General features: G+C 43.0%; 1 protein-coding gene across 1 annotated transcript in view; it reads left to right on the top strand.

The window, feature by feature from the left end:
* Positions 1-12,790, top strand: part of FOXK1 (forkhead box K1) — a 56,488-nt gene that overhangs the window by 25,243 nt on the left and 18,455 nt on the right. Inside the window, exons 2-3 of the mRNA XM_021549418.4 lie at positions 954-1,151; positions 11,488-11,644. Of these exons, the coding sequence (XP_021405093.1) occupies positions 954-1,151; positions 11,488-11,644 (355 nt within the window). The remainder of the gene's footprint in view (positions 1-953; positions 1,152-11,487; positions 11,645-12,790) is intronic.

The raw sequence follows: 12,790 nt of genomic DNA, 5'->3' as shown, positions 1-12,790 counted from the left end.
GGCCTTTCCCACGGTGAAACCTGGTTTTTATTTCCTGCTGCTTTAACCTTAGTATCAGTGAAATGATTCCTGGAAAGCTTGTATTGATTGCACATGATTGTCTAATTAAAGTGCAATAAGAACACTCACTCTTACAGTCCTGTGCTCATTGTAGACACTGTAAATCAGAAAGTTTTCTGTTCAAATATGGAAAATGTCAGTGCTTATTTCCTTTTGAATTTTCTAAGCATCTCCTGAAGGCTGCACTTGTGTGATTGTTTTTTTCTCTAAATAACAGTTGGAAAGAAATGTTACTTGAAGAAGAAATGAGGCCCACAGGCTTGCAGGGGCCCTGTTGTAAACCTGCTAGCTGTAACCCTAAAGGGAGGCACTTCTTAATGAATATATTTTAATCTGAAACCTGCTAGATGATCCTATAACATCCCATGCACAAATATAAATGGATATCAATTATACAATATCTAGAGACAAATCTTTAAAGAGTACACTCTGGTCTTAACCTGGAGCCTGTTGCTCTGCCTGGACTTCATGGCTGTTTTGTTCCCTATTTCTTGTGGTTTGATACTTTCTAGTGACTTGGATCTTACTTAAATGTGTGCAATGAGCTAATAAAAAATAGATCCTTGTCCTTGATACATTGCAGGAACCCCAGAGTATGTTATTGCAGGAGTGCATCTTGCTTAGTCACTGATTGAATGCATGGCCTTGAGGAAATCAGTGAATGTAACCAAATCTTCAGCTTGCACCTCATCTCTAGATGGCCCATGATTCACTGAGAAGTATTTACAGAGCTTTATGAATGATCAGTAATGCTACCCAAGACACTAGGCAAAAAGATCAGTAGAGAATGTTTGACTTTGAATTAATTAATGATGCATCAGCTGCATACAAAACCTCTTAAATACATTCAGTATCATGTGTGAAACTGACTTTTCCCTTTCTTTCTTTTCCAGATGTACTTTCCGATTCCCTAGCACGGTTATAAAAATCCAGTTCACATCTTTATACCATAAAGAGGAAGTAAAAGAGGAAGCCTCAACACATCCCCTTCGGCCACTTTACCCTCAAATATCACCTCTGAAGATCCACATCCCGGAGCCGGATCTCCGGAGCGTGGTCAGTCCCCTCCCATCCCCCACAGGCACTATCAGGTAAGATAATTCTCAAAAATGTGCTCTCTGACATCAGTCTGTCAGCCCTGTTTTGTTTGGTATCCTTGGTGCAAGAAATGCCCCATTAAAAATAACTAGTTAAATCTTTGATGTTCAGAATTATGGAAGACTGCTAAAAAACGTTATGGTGGCCAGCAGTAGGGCAGTAGTTTAGTTTAAGAGCTCAGAGGGTTCAAGGGTAAACGTGAGTGTTAGTTTCACACTATAGAGTTACATATAGAGTCTATCTTTGGCAGTGGAATTAGAAATATTTATTGAGAGCTACCTATATACATGGAGAAAAGAAAGCAGGCATATACTTTCTATCTTAAGACTGCCTGTTTTATTTTTGTCTCAGTAATATTCTGTTGTTGCTGGGTGGTGCTGCTGTTATCTGAAGTTAGGGACAGGGGTGGCCATTGGCACATGGTTTCCTGGGAATGGAAGGAAATGGGGGTAGGATGCTGACCATGTACTGAGGGGCTGTAGCAATCTAAATGTACATGTGGGTGAGTATCCTGTTTTGTGAATGATCTGATCCGTGGATGTGCAGTAGAAATAAGATGAACACCAAGTTACTGTATGGAATATTTTCTTTCCTCTTCGGCAAAGAGTTGAGGCTACAGAGTTTCAGTGAAATCTTTTGAAGTTAAATCTGTGACTTGAAGTTATCATGTATTTTGTAAAGTAAAGGAGAGTTGTGGTATAGGATGATATATTAGAATTTTAAAACATGTGGGCATCAAAATAGCAAGAGTGTGCCTAGTAATAGTAGTAGCCTTTGGGTTGTTTTCTTGACTGTACATTTGTAAAAAGGTATAATATGCAAATCTCTCCTGACAGCAGTAATTCAGTGAGTAGTATTCAAATGTGCATGGCTGAGACCGAGACTTCAGAGTCACAATGAAGTCGGTTTGGGTTTGCATGATCCAGAGGCTTGTTTGGGTTTTTCCGACCGCCTTACAAAGCTGCACAGATGTGCAGTGCAGATATTCTAGAAAGAGGGGGCTGGAGGTAGCTGTGGTTTTAGTCCTCTGTTCAAGCACTGCTTTTAGTTTATATTTAACCTTCTCTTTTTAGATGAAGCTTGTTGCTGGGAGGGGAGGGGGATGGTTCCTTTGCCAACATATGGTAGTTAGTTTCCATTCAGTCATCTTGTGCAAAGCAGCACAGTGTGGTTTGTGTTACTAACAGAGGCTGTATCTTTTGACTCTGGCATATGCCTGCAACTGATATTTGATTCCCTGAGAATGTTTCTTTTGCATAAGGAGAAAGTGGAAATAGTAGTGTTGAATTGTGCTCAGCCCCTAGCGCAGTGTTTACTAAGGATGATTAATGATTGCATCCGTTTGTCTCGAGCAGAAGCTAATCCAGCCCAGTCTTCAGAAAACCTCAAAAGACATCTGAGGTTTCGCTTGCTGAAGCCCTTTCATTTCCTAGTTCCTCTTACAGAGGAGAGCCTGACACGTTTGTAAACATCCCTGCTCAGCCCCTTCAGCCTTCCCCTCTCCCCCGGCAGGGTCTTGCAGCTCTCCCCTGTGGGCCGGACTTGGGAAGTGATTTGGGTGTTTCTGCCTGAGAAGGGAATGCTCCTTTGGGAGCATGTAGCTGTGCATTCGGGCCATCTGACTCCCAGGGCAGCTCTTTGCTTTCTTGATGGCTTCACAGTGCTGGGTGAGGCTGGCACAGTGTCCTCTCCTCCTTCCCAGAGGCAGAGCTGGGAGGGCTGGTGGGGCTCAGTATGAAACTCAGACCCCTCTCCCACTGCTGGCTTTGGGAGTTGGTTGCTGGGTTCTCCTCCTCCTCCTCCTTCCTCTCCCCCTTCTAGTATTTACTTTCCTAATTTGGTGCGTTTGCCTTGCTCCTCCCTGATTGGCCCATGGAAAATTATTGCAGTTTGGAAATCCTGGGCAGGGTGAAATTTCCTTTTTGGAAAGTGGCTCCTGGCCCCCTTTTCCTGCCTCCACCCTGTTGTAGGGCAGGGGCTGTACCTGCACCCCCCCTGACCAGATCCAGCCCTGCCCTCCTGACCCCCAACCCTGCTCTGCCTCCCTGTTTACACTGCAGCTTGCTTCCCTGCAGATTCTCCCCTGCAAGCTTCTGGGTTTTTTCCAGCCTATTTATTTTCCCTCTGCAAAGTGCAGTGCCTAGAGAGGGAATGAGCTTTAGTTAAACAAAACCAAACCTGTCACCCTCAGCAGCTTTGCAAAGCAAGATTCCTGCTTGTTCCTGGGGAGAAATGTGCTCACTGTTTTCTCAGCTAGGTGTTTCGTCTCCAGGAGGGGCTGTGTGTGGATGTGTTTTGAATGCTGTTGTACAGCTGTAAGGGAAAATGTTGGTTGGCAGCATGCTGTGAGGGTTGCAAACAGGCATGGGTTATTTCTTCCTGCTTTGAGTTCAAAACTCCTTTTTAAAAAAATCAGACTTGCATTTTTTTTTCCTTTTCCAGAAAGGAAAAGCCAACTGTGGTTGTAAGAACTCAGTAGAAGCGGCCTGCCATTTTACACAACATATGAAAGGGCAGAGTAGCACTGAATTGCTCCTCAGTAGGTTCAAGGGATTGAAAAGCTCTGTGAAAATCATGTGGGGTTTGATTGAATTCAGCTCTACTTTTTGGAGATAAAACTGAGTCACAATTTCAGGACTTACGGAACTGTCTGTCAGTACATGGCTTTAAGCTTCTGCACCTTGCATTTAGAGCCTCCTCTTTGAGTGACAGTGGTTCCACAAATTTTCTCACCTATGCTGTAAACACTTTGCCTGATTTTGTGATAAATGCACAATATCTGCATGTATGTGACTCTGGGTTGTAACCCAGTCCACAGAGTGGCTTGTGCTTGGATTATTATCAGATCTACAGAGACAAGGTGTGATGCAGGACTCTATTCCTGATCTCGAAGTCTTACTGGGTTGGAGTTTTGATTTACAGTGTTTAGTTTCCTTTTTGCTATGGTTCAGTCATTGTTAATGGCCCTGTAGCAGTAACTTAACTCAGTTCACCAAATAGTATCTCTCTGCAGACTTGCTCCTCAGAGCTGGGGTGGTTTTAATATTTATGAGAATTTAATTATTTCTTTGTACTTGCTTCCCTATTGCTAGACAGCAATTATATTCTCAGTGAGATATATATAGAGAGATACACACACACACACACACACACACACACACACACACACACACACACTACAATACAGAAATACTAAATGTCCTGCCATGGAGGTCAGTGGTATTACTCATATTTTTCAGCTGCTACTTCTGGCTTATCTCTGCACTAGAATAACTTCAGGCTTGAACGTTTTGTCTTGTACTTGTTTGGGTTTTTTCACAGAAAGGGCATGGATTGTTAGCTAACAAACACAGTCTTTATCAGTAAAAATACTTCTTTGACATGTAGGAGTAAGAGTCCTTAGGGTCCTGTGAGAACCACTGCTTGAAAAGTATCCGGTGAGGTTCAGTGTTAATAGCTAGACTGATACATATTTGTGTGTGAACCCAAATTTGTATTTTAACTGTTAGCTCTTAATGTGCCTACCCATATTTGGCTGTTACTAGAAGGGTTGATAGCTAGTTTGCAATGCAGTTAATGGCATGAATAATGAAAGGTCACCTTCTTTTGTTCTGTAACTTGATTAGTAAACCAGAAGGTGTGAGCTGAATTGCTTGGTTTCATATGGTCCCTTTTTCCCTGAGAGAAATGAGTTCAGTAACACATTGCATGCTCTGATAGTGGATTACTCAGAGCTAACTGCAATTATCTTGACTTAGCCACCAACTTGTTTTGTGGCCTTTAACAGGTCATTTAAAGTCATTGTCTGATTTTTATGCATGCAGTGTAATTACTACTTCACAAGCGTGTGTAGTAGATAAATTATGTATTGAGCTCTTATTCCATAAAGCATGACATGAGTATGTGTGAGCCATGTTCCAGCAGACCTGCAAATGCTGGCTCTGCTTTGATCTAGACTTGGCTGGGAAAAAGGAAGGGGGCTTTTTATAGGCTCTAGGATAGCCATAGCCATGCTCTGCTGTTTCACAACCCTTGGGATTTACTCTGAAGGTGTGTAGGGGAAGCTGAATGAAGCCTGGCTTCAGTGGATGCATTCACTCACTGGGGCAGGATGCATAAATATTCCATGTTCCATTTCATTCAGGCTTTGCCTCTTCCCAGAGCACTGTGAGCCATTGAACTGAAATGCCACTGAAGAGCTCCAAGGCAGGTTTTTTGCAGGCTCTTTTGCATCATCTCAGTTATACATTACTTCCTGCACTCAGGCAGAATGCACAGCTCAGACAACTCCCACAGTTGGACAGAGAGGTGATTATTTTTAATCACCCAAGTCTCCAAACCACAAGCCAAGGAGGATGATGCATATACATCACATAAGAGAAGCAACAGTCTATGCTGGGCTGGGGAGCTCCTACGCATGTTTATTGCAGATAATGGACTGTGTGCTAGAGGACATGTGCCAAGCCATGTGCTGGAGGAAGGCTTGCAGATGTCACCAGTTACAGGAGCACTTCCTCTTCCCCAATGAGTATAAAATGCTCACAGAATCCACAGTTGGAGTGAAGTCACTTCTTTCCAGGGGAACCTCTGGAGCACTGACGAATAATAATTTCACCTTTCGTGGATAAGTCACTTTCTCTCACTTGTGGCTTGTTCGACAGCTTTGGTTTTCTTCATCACTAAGCAGGCAGAGTAGCTCTCAGATTTCTCCTTTCACATCAAAATCCAGCTTGGTTTGGCAGTCTCACCACTTGTGATTGCTTCTGAAACCTGTCTGAAACACGCAACATGCAAGGACTTGCCTTTCTTTGAGTTAGAATTCTGGGGCTAGGCTGGGGAAGGTGAGAGCAGTGGAGGATTCTCAGTCATTCTTGCTGATTGGTGTATCGTGGAAAGGCTTGTTTCGCAAGTCCAAGGGCTGTACTTTGACCTGATTCTTGCTGGTTGCACATAAAAAGCGTCCCTTATATCTTCATGCCCCTTTTTGTAGGCTCATGAAGTGGAGTATTGTGGTAGTTAGAGGTTTGTGCTGTTTCTCTAACCACTGTCCTTGTGCCCAGGGCAATGCACTTCCAGTTTGCATTCGAGGAACAGAATGGGGAGGATTATAAGAAGTGGTGATTTTTTTTTTTTCTCTGTACCCAGCAGGGGCTTTAAAAATGCCTAGTCAGACTGGAATCTGTGTACTGGCAGAATTGCCAAGGCTGTAACTTATCCCTGCTGTGTGTCTGTACCTGCTTCACAAATGTGCACATGGGAATTTTTCAAAGGTACTACCATGTGCATACCATATCCTAAACCAGCAATGGTTTTGCTCTTCTTTAGCAGTGCAGATTCCAAGGCAGGTGAACAATTTTTTGTGGGATCCCAGGTAACCTTTCCTCTTTGTCATAGAGAGGATAGGTGCTTTTTCTATATACCTGGCTTAAATTTAGCCTCCATAGCTTGATTCCTCGATTGAGTAATAGGGCAACTTTCCTGCATTCTACTACTGCCTCTCCTTCTGGGGAAGTTGGCACAGGAATTTGGGAGTGTTTTGGTTTCCAGATTGTTCACAGACTTGTAATATGACCATAAATAAATAATGTAAGTACTTGTTGCTTCATTTTTATTTTTATTACCGCCTAGTCCATAAAACGTGCCTAGTATTGAGAGACAGTGGAAATCTTTATGTGGGAATCTCAATGTGCCCAGGGAACAGGTCCCTCTAGCAGTGTTCTGCCTCAGACATGGATGTCTTGGGGATTGTATAACATAAAAAACAGAGTAATGCTGACTTAGGTGTAGTTTGCCTCCATTTTCTTGGACAGGAGAGACTGCCTTGGACCAGGGACTTCTGACTGTCTTCTCAAGCTCCTGATGGCTTTACTGTCCTTCTCTTTCCCCAAGAACTTATGAACTGCCTTTTCCTTTCACACAGACTTTATCATCAGCCCTGTCTTACATCATGTCACCTCACAGCCTAGCCACAGAAGTAGAAGCACTTTCTTTTGTTTTGGACATGCTACTTAGTTTCATTTTGTGCCCACCATCTCTTCTGCTGCAAGAGGCCAGGAGCTAAACACTTCCTGTTGGCTTTGTTTTTATAGCTGTCAATTTGCACCTCAGCTTCTGTCTTAAACTTTGTATGAAATCCATTCCATATGTCCAGTCATCCTACCTATCCCTGTCAGTACCTTCTCTGGATCTGCTCTATTTTCCTTTTTTTTTTTTTTTAATGAGAGTAGACAAGCAACACACAGTGTCCTGGTGTGAATGCACCAATCATGCAGTAGTACATCCTATTTTTGCAGGCTGATTCTTTGGTTAAACAACGTGATTGTGGACATTCCTATAGCAATGCAGCACATTGTACACACTCTGCAGCAGCATAGACTTAATTGCTGCTAGCAAGTGCTGTGAACTTGCAGGCTGGGTTCCTCTTGGCAGGAGTTGAAAGTGAATTGTGGTGTTACAAAGAACGTTCAAGCCTCGTGTTTAAAGGGCATCCTGCCACTTACATGGGTGAGTGTATTGCAGATACTGCTTTCAGCCCTCGTCTTTCTGGCCTTCCTGCCAGAGAAGGGTTAAGTCTGAAATGGAAAACATGCTGCAGAGGGCTGGTGTGATTCAGCACGTGGTTGTAGTCTGATTCTAAAGCTGAGCTCTCAGCATGATATTTAGAGAACTGTGGCTCAGTGGCTGCCTGCAGTCACTGGTTCAAGTTGAGATGCTGGATCCTCAGTGGATATCAAAGATCTCTGGCACTTGGGGCATTAACCATGGTACCATAGGATTAAGACTGGGTAACTGCAGCTGGGTTGTTTCCATGTTCTGTGTCTTTCAGTAGTGTAAACACTTGCTCTGCAAAATGCTCTCTTCCATAAGAAGCAAGCTTAACCCAAATTAGCTTGGATTGCTTGTAAACTAAGTTTGCCAGCGTGGACAGTGAGTATGGATCCCAGTAGTGTGGTGGGATGTCAGAGCAGGGTGAAATTGCAGACCTAGCTGTGCTTTTCTCAGAGAAAGGATATAGTATCAGCATGGATCAAGTTTTGGCCAAGTATTGATACTGTGTTAATATTCAACAAATCATTATTAGTGTTCTTGCAGTTGATTTTTGATTTATAGCACAAACAGGTGTTTGTAGGGAAAACTCTTTGTTTCATAATATTTTTAAAGGGAGTGTGAGTGCATGCAAGCAGCCCTGGCCAGCCCCTGGCTTTGGGTGGTGAGGAGAATTCCAGGAACTCCAGGAAACTGATGTCACTGCATTGTGTTTGCTTGTTTTCTTTTGACTGCACTAATGTTTAATTTTAACTTAACTCTCAGAGGGGTATTTTTAGTAAAACTGTTTCTTCACTCCTTCTGTCCCATGTTGGGAGGGGAACAGATTGTGTCTCCTTGTTTTTTCCAGTAGTCAGCTCTTTCTGCCTCCCCTCTGAAGAGCTGTGATGATTGACTGAGAGCTTGAACACTCAGCAGCATGTGTTACCCTGTCTGTGCTTGGAGTGCCTAAACGCTGGTGTTTCTTCTGTCCCCACATCTCTTGATTTGATCATTAATCCAGGCTGAAAGGAAGCAGATCTACCTGGACAAAAGGGCTTCATTCTGATAAAAGATTAGTATCTCTTCCAAATCTTTGGTATCACCTGTGGCTGTCCCAGGGGGCAGCTGCTTCTTTAAGGGATGATCATTATTGTGTTCTTCAGTGAATATCTGCTGGGAGAGCCTGGCTTTTCTACAAGTTATTAACACTTTAGTTTGGAGGGGCTTTGTCAACACTCCAGAGAATCACAGCCCTGCAAGGACTGGGTTTCTCCCTTTGGTTGTTTTTTTTTTGTTTGTTTGTTTTTTTAAGCAAGAGATCATACTAAAAATTCAGATGCTAGAGCTGGAGAGGCAAAAACTGAGCTTCTTGCTCTGCTGATCTTGAACAAAGGAATAAATTCTTTTATCTATTTTTATTTATGTATTTATTAAAAAGGAAAAGCAAGAAATATGGCTCTGCAGAGCATGGATTTATTGGAGAACTTTTCTCCCTTCCATATCTTTTTCCTGAGTTTTGGCTGCTGTCTCTGTGGTTTGCTGTTTGTGTATTTCTGCAGACAAATAACAAAATCAGAAAACTGTTTCATCCTATTCTGCTTCTAGCCCGCGTGTTGCATTAATTGCTCGGGTGCCAAACACAAAAAGAATTGCTGTGTTTTTAGTTTGTCATTGTTTCATGTATGAAAATGGCTTTCAGTTGTAATTATCTGCACATTGTAAGAAGTGTGTATGTGAAGAAGCTATGGAAAAATGACAGCAGAATAATTAAATTCACACCAGCTCCTCATGTGAATACTAAGACATCCTAGAGTGTCTTCTGTGGTTTAGTATTATCCACTTCCAAAGCTTGGGGTAGGAAATTTTCATTCATTTTCCTGCACAAATAGATCTCTGCTCTTTGAAAGGCTGGGTAAGAAATGCCTTTATCTCTAGCAAAAGATCTATAAGTATAGGCTCATCAACATTTTATACCTTGCACTACCTGAAAGCTTTACTTTCTGTTGTGCTTCTGAACAGCATCACCCATTAATGCCCAGGATTATTGGTGGGCATTGCAAGGATTACCAGGTGTTGTACAAGGCTGATACATGGGGCAGGAGTGAGCTTGGGTTCCCTGTTGCAAGGGTTTGTTGTTGCTGGATTTTTCTGCTGCCTTTTCTCTGCCCCCAGCTCCCCCATTCTGTAATTCACTTTTAAAAGAAACCAGTCTGGGTTCTGCTGAGCTCAGCACTGCAGCCATTTGCAGAGACACCACAAGGAGTAGCAGCACTTCTCAGTTTACAGGCTGGACTGTGGTGGGAAATGGTCATTCCTTACACTGACAAATTGCTTCTGCACCCAAGGTATTGCCCACTGAGCAAACAAGGGTTGTCTCACTGCTCCTCTCCATCTCTGTGTGTGTGTGGGAAGCTATCCAGCCAGTCCCCTTTTGAGGAAGGGGCCACGTTCAGTGTTTTTTCATACAGCATTTGGTGCAGTGCTGTGATGAGTGTCAGCATTTGTTTGTGTCAGTTTTTGGGCATTTCACCAGTAAGAGGATTGTTTATGCCAGTTTTACTGAATTCTAGTTCCAGCTGTGAGCTTCAATTTGCATCTTTTCATACAATTTGAACTGCTTGTTTTGCTATGTAAATCTTCTGTGTATTGGTTTGCTTTCTTGTTTACTGTTTCTCTGCTCCTAGAAGACATTTGTAATCCTGGGATTTGGCTGTGCATCCTGCTGTTCTGGCACTGAATCCCTCAGTTCTGGACAGCACAGGACAGGGAGAGACAGCAAAAGGGAACTTCAGCTTCCCAAACTCATCCCTCTCCTCCAATCTTTCTAGGCCAGGTTGGATGGGGCTAGGAAATAACCTGGTCCAGTGGAAGGTGTGCCTGCCCATGACAGGGGGCTTGGAACAAGGTGATCTTTAAGGTCTCTTCCAATCCAAACCATTCTTCCAACCCAAAAAATCAAGGACGTGTGATCCATAGACAAGCATTTCTAATTAGTTCTCATCTTGTAGCGCTCATTTCTGTGTGCCTGAGTGATGTTGCAAATTATAGCCCCCTTTTATGTGTTTGTGGCATTTCATTACCTTTCACAGCCTGTGGTGCTCAGTCACCGTTCCTGTAATGCCATCTTGTGGTGGCCCTGCCTTTTCCAGCCAGAGCTGGTGCTGGGCTACCTCTGTGTGTAGGCAGTGAGTGCAGCTCCCCTTTGCTGCCCGCATGAGTGTGGGGTGAATCAAGGAAATAAATGCCTGTCTCCAGCTGTGAGGTGTTGGGGTATGGCCTTGTGGAGCTCAGATGTGGTGTTAGGGACCTTCATGGCAGATCCCTGCTCAGGTGCTTTAGCTCTGATGCTGTAGAACTGTCTGTTAGAAGGATTGATTAACTATGATCAGTGTTACAAGGAGATTGGTGTGTTGTTCCTTAACAAGTCATAATAACAAACTATCCATTTATTTAAATATTCATCCCTCATACACTGGATGTTGTTTGAAGTTTGAAGTGGTTCTCTAAACACAAAGGAGTTGTTTAATACTTAATACTTTGAAACACTGCTCTGTTCTGATTGCAGAAAGTACATATGGCAGGGAGTGTCAGGATTTTGTAGAAATTCCAATTTTATCTCTGGTGGATTTTTTTCTCAATCTGTCTGGGCTTTGGATAAGCCACAGGGGCAAAAGTAAGGCCATTGCATCTGCTTCTCCATGACCAGAGAGCTTTACTGTACCTTAGAGAGTAAGAACTGCATGCCTTGGTAATAAATGAAATAACAACTGTATTTATTTTCGGTTTTTTTTGCCTCTCCAGTGTTCCCAACTCTTGCCCAGCCAGTCCACGTGGTGCTGGATCCTCAGGATATCGTTTTGTTCACAACATTACCTCGGATCTGCAGCTGGCAGCAGAGTATGCGGCAAAGGCAGCATCAGAGCAGCAGGCAGATGCATCTGGCGGGGACAGCCCAAAGGTTCACACAATCATTACTTACCCAGCAGTGCTCCTTGGGAGGATTATTAAAGCCTGGGGCGTTATTGCTAGTCCTGGGTAGAGTTAAAAGGGGTTTAAGAACACCCTGGCCATAAGGGTGCTGTGTACAGCATCCTGCAGGGGTTGGAGGTCATTCCTTCAAACTGTGCTTGGCTTAGTGGTAGTCTCTGCTTGCTTAGCTGCCTAAAATGTATTCAAATCACTCACTAAAGGGTTTGAGCAATAATAATATTTTTGCTTATTTGATAAATCAAGATCTCATAAAGAAGAGGCACATAAAATTCAGCATCTCATTTTCTTCATTTAATTAATGGTATTTTGCAAAACACAGTTGGAGAAAGCAGAAGCAGGGGAAGAAACCAGATCCTTGTCATGAGAAGTCTGTAGTCAGACTTTAAAACAAACATGAAGGCCTGTCAAGTAGGCGTTAAATGAGGAGAGTGGCAAGTGGAATCTAGATTAAAAAATAACTTAGTTAGAATGATAAAATGGAATTTTGGTGAGCTGATCTTCAGATCAAAGTTTAAAAGCTCCATATCCAAAACCACCTGATTTGAGATTGGGTGGAGGAGCATACTACTAGATGACTTTTTTTAGTAAAGTTAATTCTCCCTTGAGATAAGAAGAGTTGTTCTTGGTGGGGTAATGCAAAGAGTTGGAAATACGAGATCTAGCAAACAAATTGAACTTCCTAGAATGAAACAAATCCTGCTGGAGAAGAGAAGGGATGGGATCAGGTTTCATGTTGGGCTTGTTGCTGGGAGGAGGGCTGGTAACATACAGTCTCCAACCTTTCCAGCAGAGTAGCTGGGCAGAACTGAAGGCTTTGATTCATGAGCACAGAAAGCAGTGAATGTACCTATACTCTATTTCTGATTCCAATTGCCTGTCTTGACCCCTTTCCTTGTGCTGGTGTAAGCATGTGTGGGAAATTCAGTGGGGAATGGAATCAGATTGAAGTTGGGGTTTATGTGTGTTTGTGGGGAGATGGAAGGAGATACTTTCATCTGAATCAGCCCTGTAGCTGTTTGAACACAAATGCTTGTGCTAAATGGGATGGTGGCGACATAAAACAGCAATGGAGAGCTGATGCTCTCTTACCTGCCCTGCTGCTCTCTTGGCATCA

Source organism: Lonchura striata, chromosome 14, assembly GCF_050655825.1.
Source record: "Lonchura striata isolate lonStrDom1 chromosome 14, ASM5065582v1, whole genome shotgun sequence".
Classification (NCBI taxonomy): domain Eukaryota; kingdom Metazoa; phylum Chordata; class Aves; order Passeriformes; family Estrildidae; genus Lonchura; species Lonchura striata.
This window is presented reverse-complemented; position numbering and strand designations above follow the sequence as displayed.